Genomic DNA, 22,447 nt, shown 5'->3' on the forward strand with positions numbered 1-22,447 from the left:
CTGTATGAATAAAACAGTATCGTCTGGTGATTATGGCTGATATAATTCTGAGGAATTACAATTAACATTATCTGACTTTGAGGAGTTAGATATGTTCTTTCAGTGTATCATTCGGAACATGTTCATTGATCTGTGATTATGCTTTAATTCTGAGGAATTAAAGGTTTTATCTGACTTTGAGAAGCTAGATATTATCAGCCTATCTTCCATATGGTAAAGGTGGTCGTTCAATGCCAAGGTTTTAAAAAGAAAAGGGAAATAAAACACTATGGCAAAGACCTGGTCGTACAGGCATTTTCTTGTTACAAGCTCCATGCATATGGCGCAACAAGAACAGAGCCATATGCTTGTTGCGTCACCCTGTCTCAGATCAAGTCCGAGGAATGGTTTTTCAGGATAGATCACAAAGATGCATATTTTCATATCTCCATCCTTCCACAGCACAGGAAATACCCGTGGTTTGCTTCAGGGGAGAAGCTTACCAATATCGGGTGCTTCCCTTTGGTCTAGCACTTCAGCCCACACGTTCACCAGAGTGTGTACATGCATTAAATGGACGACTGACAGATTCTGGCACAGTCAGTTTGTCTCGCGGTTCAACATCGAGATGTTGTTCTCGCGCACACGAGGGATTTGGGCTGAGGCTCAACTCCAAGAAGAGTGTTCTTTCTCTAATGCAGAGAATAACGTATCTAGGCATGAGTTGGGATTCGGTCTCTATGCAGGCCCAGTTTTCAGAGCTTTGCATAGGGTCGACCGGCTCGGCCTTAAGAGGGGTGAAAATAGGCCATTCGCTCACTGTGAAACAGTTTCAGAGGCTGTTGGGTCTCATGGCAGCAGCGTCCAATATCATTCCGTGCAGCTTGTTGTACATGAGACCGCTACAGTGGTGACTCAAGACCAAGGGCTTTCCCCGAGGGGAAATCCTTTCCGTGTGATCAAGGTTACGCGGGCGGTGTCTCCGCTCCTTGGTCATGCAGAGGGACCCTTGCTTTCTAGGCCAAGGCCCGTTACTGGGGGCACCATGCCAGCGGGTATCTCTGAGCATGGATGCCTCCCTTACTGGCTGGGAGGGGCGACCATGAGTGGTCGCTCATTCCAGGGCCTATGGCAGGAACACCATAATTCGTGGCATAATTGTCTAGAATGCTGGCAGTATTTCAGGTGCTGAAACACTTCCTGCCGTATCTCAGGGGCCATCATGTGCTCGTTCACACAGACAGCACATCGGTGGTCTCCTATGTCAACCATCAGGGAGGTCCGAGGTCACGCCAGTTATACAAGCTGGCGCGCCTTATTCCCCTCTGTCCAGGTGGTTGAATGTGGAAGCAGACCTCCTGTCGAGGCAGGGGCCGAGGCCCGGGGAGTGGAGACTCCACACCGAGGGGGTGGAGCTCCTTTGGGAGAGATTTGGCCTGACCTGCTTGCCACTCACGAGAATATGCATTGTCGTCTGTGGTTCTCCCTAGTGTCTTCAGTTTCTCTCGGACTGGATGCTATGGTACAGTGAGTGGCCGAGGCTGCCTCTGAACATCTTTCCCCCGATTGCGCTGCTTCCGGGAGTTCTAGAGAGAGTGCGTCGGGACGGGGCCCGTCTTCTGTTAGTAGCCCCGTTCTGGCCAGGCCGAGTATGGTTCTCGGACCTTTTGTCTCTCTCGACGGCTCTCCCCTGGAGATTCCGATCAGGGGGGACATTCTCTCTCACCAGGAGTTGTGAAAACCATGGGCTTGGCCTCTGAGGGCACCCAGCTCATAAATTCTGGTCTCTCAACCGAGGTTGTTGTGACTATTCTACACTCTAGAGCTCATTCCACGAGGAAACTGCACACACTGAAGGGGAGGCTCTTCACCTTATGGTGCAGAGATCGCCTGTGGGATCCAGTTAACTGCCCTGCGAGCGCGGTGCTGGAGTTCCTGCAGGGGAGATTCTCCGCTGGGCTAGCTCCCCCCACATTAAAGGTGGTCGCCTCAGGTGCTTACCACACTCCTTTGGGTGGGGTTTCTTGGGGCAACTCCCTCTGGTTACTCTTTTCCTTCGTGGCACTTAGAGGCTGAGGCCTGCGGTTCGCACCAGGTTGCCGACCTGGGATCTCTTGGTCCTTCAAGGTCTTTCCGAGGCTCCCTTTGAGCCGCTCGAGGAAGTTTCCGAGAAGTTTGTTGTTCTAAAGACGTTTTCTCCCTAGGAGTATAGGAGATTTACAAGCTCTCTCGGTGGCACCCTCGTGTCTGGAATTTGCGCCAGATTTGGCCAAGGCCTTCTTGTACCCTAGGCCGGGCTATGTTCCTAAGGCTCAGTTTTAAAGCAAAGGATGAGCAAGTGGGTGGTCGAGGCTATCTCACTTGCTTATGTGACAGCCGTACAGCCTTCTCCTTGGCCGTCAGGTTCCACTCTACTAGGAGTATGGCAGCTTCACAGGCACTCTTGTCAGGTTCCTCCCTGCAGGATGTCTGTGATTTGGCAGGTTGGTCTTTGCCGCATACCTTTGTGAGATTCTACGAACTTGACATTAATTCTACTCCTGGGGCTCGGGTGCTCGCCTCCTGAGACTTCACAGGCGGGCATCCGGCTCCAATGGGGGCGTGGGTATTCTCGTTCCCAAAGCGGTGACGCAGCTCAAGTTTCTATGATAGGGAACGTCTCGGTTACGTCTGTAACCTTAGTTCCCTGAATTGGGAACGAGACACTGCGTCACCGTGCCATACTCCCCGCATGCCTGCAAGCGCCTTGTTTCATCCTGTTCAGAAGCTAACGTCGTGTGTTTGCCAGTGTGCTTTATAGTTTCCGGGTCCGTGACGTCACCCGCCTATGACGTTCCGTCTTCCTATTGGACTGATGACATACGTGCTTCACGACGCAATCACGCAGAGGCGTTCCCAAAGCGGTGGCGCAGCATCTCATTCCCAATTCAGGGAACTAAGGTTACAGATGTAACCGATACGTTTTCTGAAGAGGAGCAGGGTCGGGGACAGTCCCGCCTTTTGTACGTTTTGTAACTGCGGCTTTAGCATCTCACATCCGCATCATGTGCGACAGCGGAAGATCTTTTAAAGTGAAAGTAACCACTTATAATGATAATGCAAAGAACAAAAGTAATTGCTCACTAAATATGCTCTGCTCTTGACTAAATAACTTCAGTACCTTTAATAATTAAATAAGGATTAATCTATATATAATTCATAACTTATGCAGTGCAAATGATAACAATTTATGTATATTTCCTACTTGTTAAGTTGTTATACAGGCACCAGTACAGTTGCTATAAAAACCCACCATTGCCAGCAACAACTAGTCACCATTCTTTTAATTTGATCTTTTGTTTCTCATTGTTATGAATTCAATGCATTTCCTGGCCATAATTGTTTATAATTACAAATAGTTCAATCATATTGCCTTTATTAACTTATCTTTTTAGTTTATCTGTCACACACAAAAATACTACTCTACAGATAATTCCATGTCCACACTTAAGGACATTCTTTCATCCTGTACTTAGACAGTATGACTTTGTACTTGTATGAGTTTGTACTCTGATTTAAATTGATAAATGAATGGGCAAAGCTTAAGTGGAGCTCTCTGGTTATTCCAGAGCCTGGCACCACACACAGACACACTCATACTTTTCCTTGTCGTTCTGAAAGCCAGTACTTTAAAAAAATTAATAACCTCTAAAAAAGTAAGAGTAAATTATATTTTATTTATAGTTGCAAATGTTCTCTCCATCCATTCCGTAAATATTTCAATTCTAGACCCAGGTGATCGATAAATACAACTTATGATAATTTTTTTTTCTTTCACAAATTATTTAATTTGTTTTACATTCAAGTATGTTATCAACTGATACTGCCATTTTTTCAATCATTTTACATTTTATTTTATTAATTACATATAGCTACCCCACCACCTGTTTTGTTTTTCCTGTTCACATAATTTAAGGCGTAACCTTCCAATTCAAAATTGTCAATACCTTTTCTTTCATTAAACCATTTTTCTGATATTGCTACTATATTAAATTGAATAATGAATTGTTGTAAATACTCTCTGATATGATATGATATTTTTTGGGACATATACACTGTGTTCGGTGACCTCTTGAGGATTTATTTGATTGGATGTTATTGTATACATGAAGAATGTTTTATATACCCTTAAGATGTCACCCCCGTTTTCAATCATATTTGGCTAGCTCCTCCAAGCTTCTGACAGCCAACACATTTGCTTCCTCCGGAGACTCATTTAGCTTAAAGAAAATGTTGCAGTTCCTCACCCAAGTTATTTGGACTTTATCTTTCTGTCTCAGGATCCTGGCTTTCCATGGAATTTCCCGTTCTTTTGTATTAAGTGATCGTTAATAAAGATTATTCCCCTTAGTTTCCTTCTTTAGTTTCCTTTCTAGTTTCCTTAAATTATGTGAACAGGAAAAAAACAAAACAGGGGGTGGGGTAATGTAAGTAATAAAACATTTTTTTAAATGATTGAAAAAATAGCAGTATCAGTTGATAACTTACTTGAATGTATAACCATTTAAATAATTTGTGAAAGGAAAAAAATATATAATTAGTTGTATTTATCGATCACCTGGGTCTAGAATTGAAATATTTTTTTGGAGCTCAACTAGCCAGGATTCTGAGCAGAACCAGAAAATATGACCATATCACACCAGTCCTCGGGTTTTCACACTGCCTTCCAGTTACATTTAGGATCAATTTTAAAGTACTATTACTTGTTTATAAATCACTCAATGACCGGCGACCTCAATACATTGCAGAGATGCTGATTATATACAACCCCAACAGATCACTCAAATACCAAGAGTTCACTCAAAGCAAGGAGAGTCTACTTTTAGCTATTATGCCAGCCATAGTTGGAACCAGCTTTACTGAACAGATCAGATGTGCTCCAACAGTAACCACATTCAAATCTAGACTCAAAACACATCTGTTTAGCTGTGCATTTACTGAATGAGCACTGTGCCACTCTATGTCTGACTGATTGCACCCCATCTTATCGTACCTCTCAGGTAAGTCCTACAGGGTGTCATGGAGAGGTGTAGTGTCTAAGTCACATCTTCTAACTACTGGGGTTCCCCAGGGCTCAGTGCCTGGACCACTTCTCTTCTCCATCTACATCTCATTATAAGGCTCTGTCATTCAGAAACACGGCTTCTCCTATCATTGCTATGCTGATGACACTCAACTCTACTTCTCATTTCAACCAGATGATCCTACAGTTGGTGTTCGTATCGCTGCCTGTCTGACAGACATATCTGGCTGGATGAAGGAGCATCACCTTCAACTCAATCTTGCAAAGACAGAATTACTTGTTGTCTCAACCAACCTAGCACTTCATCAAAATTTCTCCATTCAGCTCGGTTCATCAACCATAACTCCTTCCAGGACAGCCATGAACCTTGGAGTTGTGATTGATGACCAGTTAAACTTCACTGACCACATTACTGCAACAGCCCGGTCCTGCAGATTTGCCTTATACAACATTAGAAAGATTACACCCTTCCTATCAGAACAGGCCACACAACATCTGGTCCAAGCTCTTGTTCTCTCCAGACTGGACTATTGTAATGCTCTTCTGGCTGGGCTTCAAGCATGCACTATCAAACCCTTGCAGCTGATCAAGAATATAGCGTTGTGAGTGGTCTTTAATGAGCCGAAGAGAGCGCATGTTACGCCTCTCTTCATCAGACTGCACTGGCTGCCTATGGCCGGTCTCATCAAATTCAAGGCACTGGTGCTCGCCTACAAAGCAACCACTGGCTTTGCACCAATTTACCTAAACTCACTTGATCGGACTTACACACCCTCCAAAAGCTTTCGTTCTGCAAGTGAACAACACCTCGTGGTTCCATCCCAAAGAGGCACGAAATCTCTCTCACTGACCTTTTCCTGGACCGTTCCCACCTGGTGGAATGACCTGCCGATCTCAATTCGTCCAGCTGAGTCTGTAGCCATTTTCAAAAAGCATCTTAAGACACATCTTTTCCAAATGCACCTGACCAATAAAGACTTGCACTATTCAATTACATTTTCTGTTTGTTTGCCTTAAAAATAAAAAAAAAATGTGTGTACTGTGCTCTATTAACTGAGACTTCTTACAGCACTTGCAGGTTGTTGCCCTTGTTTGTTTCGTTGCTTCTATTGCTCTCCCCTTTTTGTAAGTCCCTTTGGATAAAAGCGTCTGCTAAATGATTAAATGTAAATGTAAATGTCCCAGACACGTGCGTCCCAGAAGCTAAATTCCTTTGTCTCCCAGACACTGCGTCCCTGATGCCATTTTTATATCTTAAAAATACTTTTTTATATGACCCATGCATACACAACAAAATGTTTCAATCACTTCATCACTCTTGACATTATAATTTGGAAAATTGCCAATCGCAGAACTTTCATAAAACCGGTGTCTGCTCACCTGTCTTTCTGGTTCAGGCCGGCCGATGTCAAGAGAAGTTCAGTTAATTCAGTTAATGACTAATTAAGTCAGATGAAGAAAGCATATAGAGCTCTGGGTCACAGCTGTCCCTGATTAACACAAACCTATGCGAGGCTTGTGCGGGCAGTTCGCGACAAACCCAACATCATCCAACTGCGGCCACAAATGGGCATTATCGTGCTGGTGAGGGTTACTGTTTTCGCAGACTGGAACGCCCCCTTCTTCTTCTTCACCTCTTCTGCTGAACTGCTAGCGGTCAACATCCGGATTAATATGTTCAATAGTCGCTAGTTAGTTTTTCTCAAACAGAAGCTTCAAAATAAGATCTATCATCTTGCAACCTGACATCATGACTTTGCGTAAACATACACTTTCTAAAGTATGTTTTCAGTATTGCCACTTTCTATGTGCCACTTTCTAAGTGCCACTTTCTAATTGGCTTTAGAAAGTACTGCCACTTTCTAAAGCCAAGTGTTGCAATGATTAACTTCTCTTACATTTTGCTTGGAAACTAATGTGGTCAGAACCAAAGCTTATATGCCTGTGTTCTCTGGATTTCTCTCAAGCGGAGCACTTCTACATTCTAATTGGTTGCCGCCGAACCGCGTCATTGCTCATTACCATAAAGTTGAGCTGATTTAAACTCTCCTTGACGACCAAACCGCCCAAGACTCGCCGCTCGCTGGAGCTCGCCGCCGGCTCCCATTGAAAATGAATGACTTCCGGCCACTTTGACGCTCTCGCCGCCGGCAGTGTGAACGCACAGTAAACGGTCCATCATCCCCGCATTTGATTCTGCGTGTATGTCTATGCAGAAACAAACCATTATGTGTGTGTGTGTGTGTGTGTGTGTGTGTGTGTGTGTGTGTGTGTGTGTGAGTGTGTGTGTGTGTGTGTATGTCCACAATGTAAATGGATAACCGTACTAAACCGATGTATAAACATACTAAATTCATATGTGAGTCCGCGCAGACAACAAAACATATCAGACCCATTTGAATTCTGCACAGAATGCTGCATTTCAAAGCGATATATCGGAGATTATGATGATAAACAGTTAGAGGAAACTGGCTTTACCAAACAGAAAGGCTCTAGTCAACTTACGAAACGAGCTGCTAACAGCTGGAGCCATTTCAGGGGAAATTACGTCAACACATTGAACAATGCGGCACTTTTTAAGGCACTTCAGTGGGCCTTTAATGCTGGAACTGTTGTGTCTAAACCATAGACTGTAAAAAAAATATGGAAGCAGTGTCCGTGACGTCACCCATAGGATTCCGATAAGCCGTTCTGAAGCGTAAAGTAGAGACGAGCTGGGCTTCGCCATCTTGCGAGCACGCCATCGCATCATGCCTGGATAACAGAAAATGGGCAAAGAGGAGGGACGTGGGCGGAGCTTAGGTGACACAATGACTATAGACGGCGGATAAATGGCTATCCACCTGTCAATCAAAGTAACCACACCCTTAATTATGCAGAACTTTAAGGCTTTATATAATGTAAACGAATGAGTTATAAAAAAAATTCACCCCCCTCACAGTTGTCATGAAGGACAAAATTAGCCCTTTAGAGGAAGCGATTCACAAATGAATGCAAGGCAGAGTTGTGTTTGTGACATAAAAAACATGTGTGGAATAAATGGAACTTGGAATAAACTATAGGCTACGCATTTCTTGATATGTTTTGAAATAAAAACTAATGAATGTAACGTCGCCCAAGTTAACAAATTAAAAGTACAGTATTTTCATTAGAAATTTAATTTACGCGGTAAAGTAAAAGTACCCCCCCAAAAAATCTACTCTTAAAAGTAAAATTTTTCCAAAATAATACTCAAGTAAATATAACGAAGTGAATGTACTTTGTTACTACCCTCCTCTGCTATAGTCTTAGTGCATGACATTGTGCGTCATTCTGATTCTGCCAACATATCATATGCAGTCTACAACCACTTTATCTCTGATCAAATGTTTAAACTTTTTTTTTTTTTTTTTTTTTACATTCAGTCATTTCCTGTGTCCTTCAAGTTAATATTTGACTAATATCAAGTTAAAATTTGATATGGATCAAAACAGGGTTTCTGGAGTTGCCTTTTTGTCTAAACTCTACAGCTATGGACTCAAAGAAGGGTTTTGTCTTATTATGGATGTTGCTGTCGTCCACCTCCACTGGAATCAAACTAGATGGAAATGGTTATGTTGATGTTATCATTGCTATCAGTTCAAAAGTACCACAGGATAGCACGCTGATTGATGCAATAAAGGTGAATATATACTTTATTAAGCAAAATATGCATTAATAATAAAGAAAATGAAAGAAAGAAATATAATTAAGTTGCATTAACAGTATTTGGGAATGAACAAATGAAAGTAATTACTTTTTATAAAAACTGTATGCACATTTTGAGTTTTTCCTCATTTTCTTTCTGACAGGATATGGTCACTAACGGGTCGATTCATCTTTATCAAGCATTGGATAAAAAGGTCTATTTCAAAGAAGCTACGATTCTAGTTCCATCCCACTGGAATAGTAAGGAATTTTCCAGAGCAAGAACAGAGTCCTTTGAAAAGGTACAGAGAATTATGCCATTTCATCATATGTGTTAAATATTAATGTTCAGTTGTTTCAATAACATACTGCTGACAAAATTTCTATGTGAAATGCAGGCAAAAATAATAATTGACAATGAAAATCCAAAATACGGTGATGAACCCTACACTCATCAGTATGGTGAATGTGGAGCTGAGGGTCAGTACATTCATTTCACCCCAAACTTCCTCCAAGACGACTCACTCATTAATCTTTATGGGTCAAGAGGTGAATGTCATCTGTTATCCTACTGTATAACATTAATGCAGTCATCTGTTGGCTTTACTAACAAGAATGTTTGTTTGCAGAAAAGGTCCTGCTTCATGAATGGGCTCATCTGAGATGGGGCGTATATGATGAATACAGTGAAAAAGAGCCATTCTACCTCTCTAATGGCCATATTGAAGCTACAAGGTCATAAAACTTTAACAAAAAGAAAGCGGATTATTCAAATCTCATTTGAAATGATCTCAACTATTTTGTCCTTCCTATCTTTAGATGTAGCAAAAACATTGAAGGTCAGATTTATAATGAATCCCGCCAACCGTGCCACACTGATCCACAAACTTTACTACCGACTAAGGGGTGCAATTTTTATCCTAACAAATATCAAGAAACAAACACCTCCATAATGTTCTCACCAAGCCTGGACTCTGTAAGTACAGATTTTACATGTTTCCTCACATGCAAAATTAATCTTTTGCAATGCATTCATGCAAACATATAGAATTGATTGATTATTCAAAATATCTGGTTTCAGGTGAGTACATTTTGTCGTGAAAAAGAACATAATTATGAAGCCCCAAACATGCAAAATAAAAAATGTGGCAAAGCAGCATGGACTGTGATATTTGAGGATTCTGTGGATAAAGGCGCACTTCGTTCTCTAGAACCAATGAAGTCCTCTCCACCAGCACCATCCTTCAAAGTTGTTCAGCGAATGCATCGGGTTGTTTGTCTCGTTCTTGATGTCTCAGGAAGCATGAATGAAGTATGCAAAAAACATTAACTTCACTTGAAAACAATGCTTCCATTATTATAATCTTCAGTGCTCTGATGTGAGCTCAATCATTTTGAAAACTGATATCACATTTTCCAGGACTCCAGAATCCTTCGACTCCAGCAGGCTGCCACATATTTCCTGCGGTACATCATTGAGTATCAAGCCAGTGTTGGAATTGTGACCTTTAGTACTGATGCTAATACTCTCAGCCCCTTGATTACCATTGACAACGAGTCCAAACGAGAGAATCTCATCGGATTTTTGCCAAAAGTAGCAGACGGAGGGACATACATGTGTGAAGGCCTCAATCTAGGCTTGGAGGTACCATATTAATATGTTTATGATGCGTTCAGTAGCCTATATAGCCCTCAGTTTGTTTTATGCTAATGTTCTGTATTTGTCTTCAAAATGTAAAGGTACTCAAAAAGGACAATGGGGATGTAGTAGGGGATGAAATCATTTTTTTGACAGATGGTGAAGCGACGGACGATATTAATAGTTGTGTTCCGGCTGCACTTAAAAGTGGTGCTATTATACACACAATAGCGTTGGGTGATAAAGCAGATAAAGCACTGAGGGAAATGGCTGACAAAACTGGTAAGTTATATTGTTACATAATGACGTAGTGTTTCAGAAAAAAAGTCCCAGTTAAAAATGAATGAATTTCATTACTTAGACCAGCAGTTTTCCAACTGCAGGTCACGCAAAGTGTCTTGTCACCATGTCAGAAATATGAAAAATATAAGTTTGGAAATTCAATTCACATGTTCAGTAGTTTGCATAATTTAAGTCGCGTTTCCACCGCAGGAAGTTTCCCCCGGAGCTAGGGATTTTGGGGTGGTACTCAAGTGTGTTTCCACCGCAGGGGTCTAAATGAAATTCTGGGTAAAAATGTCCCCCCTCAGAAAAGCCCCATTTCCACAGAAATTACCCAGAACTATTTGTCCCAGGAACTTTGTTCCCCAGACCTGCTTCTGTCTGCGTTTTTTTTATGCTGTCTAAAGGAAGGTGAAGATTAGACGATAGTTTAGGAAGTTTCCACTGGATTTCATCCTCCACAAATAAAATGTATACAAATAAACCTGTATTAAGCCTGTCGTCTGTCCAGCCATTGTATTTTTTTCAACTCTGTTGTTGATTTGAATTGCTTTTGACCTGAATAACGCTTACTGCATGCACCACAACAGATTTAAGTTGAAATAAAATGCTGTGTAAACTCAACTAATCAGCACATTCAGCGCCCAAGTCCCATCCCTAAAAGTTCCTGAACTTCTTGAGGGAGAATTTTTTTAGACTCCGGTTTAGACCCTGGTTCCTGTGGTCAAAACACACAGAGTTCCACCCCAAAGTCCCTAGTTCCTGGGGAAAGTTCCCACGGTGTTAATTGTGGCTAAAGTCCCTGCTCACTAGGGGTGGGACTTGGGCACATGCTGATTGGTTGACTCCATGCAGCATTTTATTTCAACTACCATTTTTAAAAGTCTGTTGCGTTGCATGCAGTAAGAGTTGTTCGATTCAACAGTGAGGTTTTAATAAAAACAACAGCTGGACCAACAATGCAAACAGCAATGGGTCTGGGGAAAAAAGTTCCTGGGACAAATGGTTTCAGGTAATAACGGTGGAAAAGCGGCTTTACATATTTCTGAAATGACCCACAAGCATTTCACAGATCAGTGGTGGTGCTCCGCATAAGCTACACGGCATCCAAAAATAAACATCCATCGCAACCCGGTTCTTCTAATGAGTCATTCCAATTCTAAAGTTGCCGAATCAGCCTGATGAATCCTTCACTCAATTATCTCACCAAATAAACTTTTGATTCACTCCCAAGTTCCATGTAAATACATTTACATTTAACATTTAATCATTTAGCTGACGCTTTTATCCAAAGCGACTTACAAAAAAGGGGAGAGCAAGAAGCAACGAAACAGACAAGGCCAACAACCTGTAAGAGCTGTAAGAAATCTCAATTAATTAGCACAGTACACAATTGTTTTTTTTTTTTTTTTTTTTTTTTTATAGACATCTACAACAAAAACTCACGTACGCAAAATACAGAACACTGGATTTTGATAGCTATGATAACAACCCATTAGGACTAAGGCTGATGCCCCAGCTGTTGTCGTTAATGCAGATCCAGTGGCCCAATGGGTTGGTTTTGTATGGCATTCTAGCTAAACGCGCAGCAATAGCCATCTACAACAAAAACTCACGTACGCAAAATACAGTACACTGGATTTTGATAGTTATGATAACTATGTAACATACCCGCCTGAAGGCTTAAATCCGGATGAGAGACGTAGATATGATCCAGGAGTGTGCGATTTTTGGTCGTTGCTGTGGTGATCACTTTTTTTGGCTGGTCTCGAGATTTATTATAAGAGTTCCTACTCAACCCGCAAAATCAAACCAGCGTCTCCGGCGTGGAAAGTAGGCGTGCTAACAAAGATTCTAAAAACCACAGTCTTTAGCATCAGTCTAACGCGCCCCTTGAAGCTAGTTTTTTTTACACTCACAGCTCTTACTGGCCACTTTATCTGTCTCATAATATAGTAGACCTAAATCACAATAGCCATATTATGAATGCGTGTTTATTATCCAGTGCATATTTCTCTTATGTTCTATGTTGGAATTAGGTGGGAAATTTATCACAGCCAGTGATGCCATTCTCTCTAATCAGCTACTGAATGGATTTTCTTCACTAATAATACCAACAGGAGATCAAACAAAAGACCCAGTTCAGGTTTGACAAGTAATCACTCATTGCCTATGGTATATTACTTTAAGATTATGATGAATATTCTAATATTTCATTTGTATCACCACTTTAGATAGACAGTGTGGGAATAAAAACATCAGACTGGTTCAATGGGACAATATCAGTGGATCAGACCATTGGTACCAACACCAGCTTTACAATAACCTATGAAAAAGGTTTACCTCATATTTCCATACAGTCACCAAATGGCTCAACCTACTATCAAGCACAGATGCGTCATGATCAATCAGCAAAAACAGTCACTTTAAAAGTTCCAGGAATTGCAGAGGTATGACAGTCAGCACAAGATGTCATTAACTTTCCTAAAACGTTTCCATTCATTAATAATACTGTTGTGTGTTTACTAGCCTGGGGACTGGAAGTACAGTATCCAAAGTCAAGCACTTCAGTCTCTGACTATAACAGCAACGAGTCAAGCGGCACGTGCTGATGTTCCCCCAATCATAGTCAAAACCCACACAAACCAGCAGTTCAGTGACGGCACTAAACCCATCATAGTGTTTGCTGAGGTCAGTCAGAATTACAAGGCTGTAATAAATGCTGAAGTGTGGGCTACCCTGGAGTCTGACTCTGGGTCCACACAATCATTACAGCTCCTGGACAATGGAGCAGGTAAATTACCCAATATTTTTGTTTAAAGTGTGCACTCATTTGAGATTGAAACTATATAGCCAAAAGTGCTCAAATAAATCGAGAAGTGTTTTACAGGAGCTGATGCTTTGAAAGATGATGGCGTCTATTCCAGATATTTCACACTGCTGAAAAAAGGGAGAAGCAGCTTGAATGTTAGAGTGAATAATAAAAATGGACAAGCCAGATTTACTCTCCAAAAAAGTGGTGGTGCCCCATACATACCTGGATATGTGGTGAACGGTAAACCATGAGATCGAGACTCCTAAAGCTAACCGTTCAAACATTTCTTCGACTTTAAATGTATTCATGCGGTTCCTCCAATTTTAGGTGTGGTGGAGCTGAACCCTCCAAAGCCTCCAGTTTCAGGGGAATCACTTGCAATCGGACCTTTTACCAGAACAACCACCGGAGAGAGTTTTGAGGTGGTTCCTAAAAGCACAACTCCACCAAATTTCCCTCCTAATAAAATCATAGATCTGAGTGCTGAGATCCAGGAGAACTCTGTGCTTCTCAGCTGGACGGCTCCTGGTGAAGATCTCGACCATGGGACAGGTAATGCATACATTTAATACAAAATAAATGTCATAATCCCAAAATAATGTATATTGTATAGGCCTCACAATGTGTTTCTTTACTTTTAAGCTAAATCTTATGATATCAGGTGGAACTATCACCTTCAAGAGCTTCGACTCAACTTCAGCAATGCTCATGTAGTCAACACAACCGTCCCACCGCAGGAGGCCGGATCAGTTGAACAGCATTCATTCAATCTCAGATTCTCAATCAAAAATGGCACCGCAATATTTTTTGCTATTCAGTCTGAGGACAAAGAAAATGTAAAATCTCAAATCTCAAACATTGCTCGAGCTTCAAAGATCTTCTCTGATCCAAAACCCGCAGAAATGCCAGAAGTTGAGGAAGTTCGGGAGAAGTTCACGAACCTGAAGTTGAGGTTTCTTGCCATTTCTGTTTGTGTTGCAATTGTGGGGATTATTGTTGGGATAGCAACATGGGTGTTGAGACGAAGAAAACTTTATGGTTTTTATACTCTAAGCAACATTTAAGAGTTTATTAATTCAAATTAAAGAGTAAAGATTATGCGTATTTAGCGTGCTGTCCGCGAACCCAGAGTGCTCCTGCATATAATTAAACTTTTACTCAGATGATGACTGCTGTTTAGTTCAAGTTTTGCTTTATGTTACAGGCCCCATGCAGAGGGCTATGTTGGCAGATTAGAAAACTCCTGTGAAAACAGGAAGAGAAATGAGGAGACAGGAGTGAATGCGTGTCACACATAATCTCAAGCAAATGTTTTTTTTACATTGTAAACCAATAAAGCTTTATCAAATAAAATACATTACACAACCCCACCGAGCAATACATTTTTTCCCCTTAATACACAAATGTCATTCTTTTTTCTCCTCCGTCAAAACAATGCACATTTCATTTACATTTTTCTCTTTTTTTTCACAAACATACTTTTGAGCTTTTCACTTTGCTTCTTTAAATATACTCAAACAACTTAAGAGATATATTATGCATAAACAATCATTACATGACTGAATATGTAATTAAATTTATGTAAACCATACACATTTAACATCTAAGCTACTGATTTTGATAATTACATCTGCCACCATGTTACTGTAACATTAATTTTCCCTTCTGCATTAGCAGGAAATATCTGTTTCACATTCGTTTTCACTGACATGTCTGTTTAAAACATTTACCTGGAGAAGTCACACATGAACTCTAACCAAACACAAATATAATAGGGATAAACAAATAATGAACATATTAACCTGGTAACTGGAGCCTGTAAATTAAATACATTTCACAAGAACATGCAAGCATTTCATAGCTTTTGTGGTGGTTACAAAAATAAATGCATAATGTTCCCTGCTCAGCCTTGAATGAATGATCAATCGATTATTTGATTGTTTTTCCCTTGGGAGTGTTCACCTGCAGGGGGAGGGGGCTCACTGTTCAGACAATACACAGACTCTAATGGTGAAACAGCAGCAGTTCTGTGTCATGTGTTTTGTTAATAATATCTGTTGTGTCCGCGTAATACATACAGTATATATACAGTTCTAGTTCTGCAATTCAGGATGCCTGTTTTACGTTGCACATTTTGACACTGTGAGGCCACCGTAGGTGCGCGCTGTTGTGTGAGTTCCAGAAAAATAAACGAGTCAGTTGATGCATTGAACGTTATTTTTTTCACCAATATAACATTGGCGACGAGGATGGCTGATGCCCTGGGTTTTTCTCTTCCACCTCCAGACTATTTTCTGCCCCTCACTGGCGAACCTGTTATTACATGGAATCAGTGGAAAATGTCTTTTGAACTGTACCTTTTACCCATTGGATTGAATAATGCCTCTAGCACGAGGAAGCACGCTATCCTACTGCACTTGCTGGGAGCGGAGGGGAACAGGATTTTTAACACGCTCGATGGCACTCTGGACACTTACAATGCTGTAATTACGGCTTTGACTGGACATTTTGTGAAGCCACAGAACATTCTCTTTTAGCGGCAGGAGTTCAGACAAAGATGTCAGCACCCTGGTGAGTCCACTAGGCAGTTTGTAGCAGATTTAAAAGCTTTAGCACAGCGCTGTAATTTCGGCATCATGAAAGATGAACTTATTCGTGATCAGCTCATTGAAAAAAAATGTCTAATGCCAGAGTCCAGGAGGAGTTGTCACTCAAAGATGCAACACTGCCTCCACTTGCAAGGTAAATGTTAATGCATCCTCAAGTGACAATGTGCTACTAAAATAGCAGAAAACAAGTCTCATACTGCTGTTATTGAACAGCCAGTGCAACAGTTATCAAGCTCAGACAACCTGGCTGACCCTGTTGCTATACAGGTTGCATGCGAACACGCCAGCAGAGATGCTGTGGGAATTATGGCTCCACCCGTCATGCCACAATGGCTCAAACTGCCCTGCTAGGAGCCAAACATGCAGATGCTGTCAGAAACCTAATCACTTTTCTAAATGGTGCTGGTCTGCTCCGGCTGACTACTCTGAACAGTCACATGATCGTGTGGTGCCAGTGTGCACCATAGGCCCCCACACAGGGACCTTCTCCAGGTGCCCCATATACCTGTATAGCCGCTGTGTCCCTCTTCTCCTCGACACTAGGGCCAAGGTGTCACTGCTAAATGTCGACACCTGTAACCTACTCTTCCCAAATAGACAGCTGCAGCCCCCATCCACTGCTCTCTGTGGCTATGGCCTCAGCAAAATTGACGCTGTTGGCCTACTTTACCTCCCAGTTCGCTACACCTCTACAATTGTGGACCGCTTCCCATTCCACATTACACGCCACGGTGAGAACATCATGGGCCTTGACCTCTTTCTCAGCCTTGGTTTTACCCTACGGGACAACAACAGAACATGAATATTACAAGTGGGTTCCCCTTGGCAACAAAGCTGGCCTGAACTGTTCAATGGGCTTGGGTGTCTCACCGCATTCACACAAGGTGTTACGGTACACAGGAGCTCCAACGCCTCCAGGCTGATGGCATCATAGAACCGACTGACGCCTCTCCGTGGGTGTCCAACCTTGTCATCGCCAGAAAAATGTCAGGTGGACAGAGTCGACCCTAGCCAGGTCAATAAGGCAGTTGTGCCTGACAAGTACCATCTTCCGATGACAGAAGAGCTCACAACCCACTTCTATGGCTCTCTGGTCTTTTCTAAGTTGGACTTACGTCAGGGCTACTTACAAATCCCTCTGCACCCGGAGAGTCGGAGCCTAATGGCTTTTATCACACATACTAGCCTGTACCGCTATACAAGAATGCCTTTTGGGCTCAGTTCAGCGCCAAGCTGTTTCCAGAAGATCATGTCCACAATCCTCGCCAGCTGCCACGGAACCGTAGCCTATTTGGATGATATTGTGGTACACAGGTCAGATGTTGACACACACGTTCTCCACACCAGCCATTGACTTTATCGGGCTCCGTGTGTCGGCAGATGGTATCTTCCCTCTCCAGTTGAATGTGGCAGCCATCAGCGCAGTCCCCAACCCCACGACAGCCTCGCAGCTGGCTTTGCTCTTTGGAATGACAGCCTACTACATGCGTTTCCTACCGCAGTACTCCTCTGTCACAGCCCCGCTGAGGATGCAGCTCAGGCAGGATGCTCCCTGGACCTGGACTTCTGAATCCCAGACAAGGTTTGACAAACGTGGCGTGTCTCCTCACCACGTCTCATATTCTGGCACACTTCCAGCCTGACTGCCCACATTCGTGATGCCTGTGCACATCAGCACCACCTGTGATGCATCTGCTGTGGCTCTGGGTGCCATTCTCTCACAGCTTCATGATGACGTGGAGAGGCCTCAGCCCCACCGAGCAGAAATACTCAGTGGGTGAGAGGGAGGCCCTTGCCTGCATTTGGGCATGTGAGAGGTGGTATTTGTACCTGTATGGACAGTCTTTTACACTACAGACAGACCAACAGTCCCTGACAGCCCTGATGTCCACTTTGGGCGGCGGACACAGACCTCTTCGCCTCTACAGATGGTCAGACCGCCTACAGCAATATGACTTTCAGTTACAATTCATGCCTGGCAAGACTAATGTTGTAGCATATTTTCTATTCCGCCCTGCCGCCACCCAGTGCTCTGTTGTCTCTCCAGAGAATGAGGACGTGATAGTACACCTGGTCCACTCACCACTGAAGGACACAGTTTCCTTCCATGACCTGGAGTCCACCTCAGCAGCTAAGCCAGTCTTCAGCATGCTTCGTGACTATATCAAACATGATTGGCCTGCCCACGTTCCACCAGAACTGGAGCCATATTATCGAGTGAAGCATGAACTGTCATACTGGGGTGAGGCCTGCATTGCTCGTGGCCTCTGTGGTGTCATCCAAGTGGCCCTCAGAGGGCATGTCTTGCAAATGACACATCAGGGACACCTCAGCATCGTCAAAGCCAAACAACGGTGCCGCGACGTCATGTGGTGGTCCGCCATGGACCGTGACCTGGAGGGACTTATCCGCTCCTGTGCAGCGTGCCTCACCAGCTGGAAGACTGGGCCACCCACTTCAACTCCACTACAGCCAGTTGACTGGCCATCTGCACCATGGGACCACTTACAGCTGGATATCTTTGGTGAGCTGTACAATGTGCCACACCATCAGAGGTTCCTCGTGGTGGTCTACGACCTGCACTCCAAGTGGCCTGAGGTGGCTCCCATGGGTACGGTTACCTCTGCTGCTGTGGTCAACTTTCTTGACCAGCTGTTTCCCTGCTGGGGCTTGCCTCGTGCAATTACCACGGACAATGGTCCTCAGTTTCTGTCCTTGGAGTTCATCACCTTCCTCGCCAACAAGGGTGTTACTCCTATCCGAACCTCTGTCTATCACCCCCAAGCCAACGGAGGGGTGGAACAATTCAACCTATCCCTGAAAAATGGATTGCATGCTCACATGTTCGAGGTAAACTCTCTGATGGCCGCACTGTCACAGACCCTCCTCCACTACAGAGCAACTGCCCACTCTACAACAGGGTTCTCCCCTGCCGCATTCATGCTGAAAAGGGAGCTTGTGCTTCTTCTATCAAGACTCTGCCCACCAATGGCTGTGGGTGCACGGCCAAGCTCAGCAGCAGTAAAGGCTCACATCAAGAGACAACAGAGTTCCATGAAGCTGAGGTTCGATGAGAAACACAAGGCTAAGTGGTCTGCTATCAGTGTCAGACTGGGTCAGAGCCCGCTGGCCCCATAGAGCTAACAAGCTGTCATCATTCTGGTCAGTTTTGTACCAGGTCAGTCGGCAACTCGGCCCAGCTTCATATCAGCTGGCTGATGGTTCCCGTTGGCATGCTAGCTGCCTGTGCAGAGTGCCCTCCCCTTTTCACCACTCTCACCTGGCAGGGGTGGAGCAGAGCAACCCAGCAACTGAGCCGGCCCCTCATGTGCTGGATTCCATTGCGATGCCTCTCGCCCAAGCTCTTCCGGCCACTCAGGACACTGCTCCGGCTTCAGCCTCGCTGCCGGGTCCCCTTGTTCCTGAGCCCCGCCCTGTCAGGAATGTTGTGTTCACGTAATACATACAGTATATATACAGTTCTAGTTCTGGTATTCAGGATGCCCGTTTTACGTTGCAAATTCTGACACTGTGAGGCCACCGTAGGTGCACGCTGTTGTATGATTTCCGGAAAAATAAACGAGTTAGTTGATGCATTGAAAGTTATTTTTTCACCAATATAACAATATCTCCCCTCATCAGGCAGTGAGGGTACAACATTTTGGAGGCACCAGCGAGGATGGAAGCAGTGCAAGTTGGCTTCCAGTGACGACAGCCAGCTTCCAGTACCATTCAGCCCACTACTCAGCCCAGGTGACCAGTGGAGTGAAGAAGTTTGGTGTCCATGTCAAGCCAGGAAGGAAAGTGCCAGCAATCTGAGGTTAATCTTCGATACCAGGAGTGCTGCAGAAATACAGCCAGATTAAGGACACTTCTCATATCACTTTGCAGACATCTAAAGATTGAGTAACCCATGGATCATTTGGAGGACTTGAAGCTTGAGGTGATCGAAGCAGTGTATGCTCTCTCACAAGAAAATTTGATTGAATGAATGAATCGAGGGAATTTGGCCAGGACACCGGGGTTAAACCCCTACTCTTTTACGAGAAGTGCCATGATGTTTTTTCAATGACCAGAGAGGGTCAGGACCTCGATTTAACGTCTCATCCGAAGGATGGTGGTCTTTAGCCGCGTTTCCACCGAAGGAACTTTACCCAGGAACCAGGAACTTTAGGGTGTTACTCGGTGTGTTTTGACCGCAGGAACCAGGGTCTTAATGAAGTTCCAGGTAAATATTTCCCCCTCCAAACAGCCCTGCTCGCGAGGTAGTACTTTTTCAAAGATCAGGAACTTTCGAGGGAGGAACATGCTGATTGGTTTAGCATTTTATTTCAACCGGCATTTTTAGAAGTCTTTTGAGAGGTTCGTTCTGCATTCAGTAACTATCAGTCTTGCTCTCTGTCTGATGACGCGCGTTTGTCTCAGCCATCTCACGTTCAATGTCTGTAACAGCTGATAATAATATACATTGTCATTTTGAATCTAGCTTTACAAGCTTTCTGAATATGCTAGTGCTCTGTCATTGTTAATTATCTCTTTAGTAAACATATACATAACCAGCAAAAGCAGCACAGCTTGAATCTCTTCCATACTCTTTATTAATTTTTTTACAGTCTATTTTTCACCATGTAAACGACCTGACCGATTACTGACCGACAACTTTTTAAGTGTGCGTCCTTATATGACGTGACACTGCGCGCCGCGCTCATGTTGACAAGAGAGGAAAGTTCATTTTTGTGAGGGGTAAACTTTTTTTCCGGAATACTGCCCCACAGTTTTTACTTTAACTGCACCTGACATATATATATATATATATATATATATATATATATATATATATATATATATATATATATATATATATATATATATATATATATATATATATATATATATATATATATATATATATATTTTTTTTTTTTTTTTTTTTTTTTTTTTTTTTTTTTCTGAGATGATTATTACACTTAGTCCTGGTGGCTGTTAAGAATTGCTATGGCTACAGTTAACACATTCCATCTGGTGGAAAAACAAAATCGGTTTAGATAACGTCTCATGTAAACAGTCCACTAAATCTTTCAATCGGAATGACAAAAAAAAGTGTGCTTGTAAACGTGGCTAGTTTCGCACAAAAATGATTACTGTCCATCACTGACTTGGAGTCAGTCAGAACTTTATCGCGGTGGAAACGCACAGTTACAGGTCTGGGGGGGAGAAAAGTTCCTGTAAAAAAGTTCCTGGTACAAATTGTTCCGGGTAATTTTGGTGGAAACGGGGCTCTAGACTATATTCGGTCCCGCAGCTGCGTTCAGTCGTGTCATGTAGAGCTCCAGACTGTAGCCGAAGATATACCAGTGTCTGTGTATATTAAATACTATTTAAATATTACTCTTCCATGTTTTGCGTCTCTGTGTGAATGACGGGGGCATGTGCGTGTAAGGGGTTGAGAAAATGTAATATATAAGTTGTTCCACCCCCCATTAATATGTACACATTTCGTAAAGTTTTATTTTATTTTCCTTTCCACAAAAGGGGTATTGTTCTATTAAGACCTGAGTTTATATATCTTTGTAGCACTACGCCACCACACCACTAGATGGCGCATTTTGCGCACATGAAAGACGCGAGAGAGTTACTTCCCCCAGTTCAGCGTGCTCAGTAATAAACTGACTGCCGCTGTGGAAAGACATCAAACCTGTCCTCTCGTGTTTTTTTCACAGGTATGAGCATTACTATAAAAGGTTAATTTCATTGAACTTGGGTAAATGAACAAGTGTTATGCATAGAGTTTAAGTGAGTTGGAAAGTGTATTTAATCTAGAAAAAGAGTTTTAATTTACAAAAGATTATAAAAGACAGCTAAAATGAGTTTAATCGTATTTCATGCATGGTTTATATTGATTGACATTAGAAAAGTGTTTATCATGCTGAAATATTGAGTTATGTCAATATCTTCTTGTTAAAAAGTGTTTTAGAATTACGTTTCTGAGAGTATGTTGTATTGTCGTTTCAGTCGCCATTTTGAGTGGTCAGCACATGTATTTTGTATGTATGTGCATGAGTTAAATAAGAGACCAATTATATCAAATTGATACAGCAAGTGAAATGACATCTAATATATTTTCTTCTGAAATCTGGTCTTTTACACTTTCTGGTCTTTTGATAAACTCTTTGTGTGCATTTTGACATTTTTTTTGTATTATACAGTATCTGATTTATAATGTAAATTTATGCCAGACTCTAAATGCATATAATGTTGACCTGCATATAAGCATACATGCATAATAATATGTACAAATTGGTATGTTTTGCATACAACTACTATGTATTTTTGTATATTTGTTCTTTGTTAACTTGTCTTTCACCAAATGCACTTTAAGAGTGTCAAAGTTTTGA

The 22,447-nt window shown here is 42.5% G+C and overlaps 1 protein-coding gene across 1 annotated transcript in view; it reads left to right on the forward strand.

Moving 5' to 3' along the window:
- LOC137084660 (calcium-activated chloride channel regulator 1-like) overlaps positions 1–20,683 on the forward strand; it is a 32,665-nt gene extending 11,982 nt beyond the window's left edge. The window contains exons 2-16 of the mRNA XM_067451015.1: positions 8,551–8,702; positions 8,872–9,009; positions 9,106–9,256; positions 9,337–9,442; positions 9,527–9,683; positions 9,789–10,019; positions 10,128–10,352; positions 10,448–10,628; positions 12,668–12,774; positions 12,863–13,078; positions 13,158–13,422; positions 13,519–13,683; positions 13,771–13,995; positions 14,086–16,014; positions 19,695–20,683. Coding sequence (XP_067307116.1) covers positions 8,553–8,702; positions 8,872–9,009; positions 9,106–9,256; positions 9,337–9,442; positions 9,527–9,683; positions 9,789–10,019; positions 10,128–10,352; positions 10,448–10,628; positions 12,668–12,774; positions 12,863–13,078; positions 13,158–13,422; positions 13,519–13,683; positions 13,771–13,995; positions 14,086–14,507 — 2,739 coding nt within the window. The 5' untranslated portion in view covers positions 8,551–8,552 and the 3' untranslated portion in view covers positions 14,508–16,014; positions 19,695–20,683. The remainder of the gene's footprint in view (positions 1–8,550; positions 8,703–8,871; positions 9,010–9,105; positions 9,257–9,336; positions 9,443–9,526; positions 9,684–9,788; positions 10,020–10,127; positions 10,353–10,447; positions 10,629–12,667; positions 12,775–12,862; positions 13,079–13,157; positions 13,423–13,518; positions 13,684–13,770; positions 13,996–14,085; positions 16,015–19,694) is intronic.
- The last annotated feature ends 1,764 nt before the right edge of the window (positions 20,684–22,447 follow it).

This window comes from Pseudorasbora parva, chromosome 8, assembly GCF_024679245.1.
Source record: "Pseudorasbora parva isolate DD20220531a chromosome 8, ASM2467924v1, whole genome shotgun sequence".
NCBI lineage: Eukaryota > Metazoa > Chordata > Actinopteri > Cypriniformes > Gobionidae > Pseudorasbora > Pseudorasbora parva.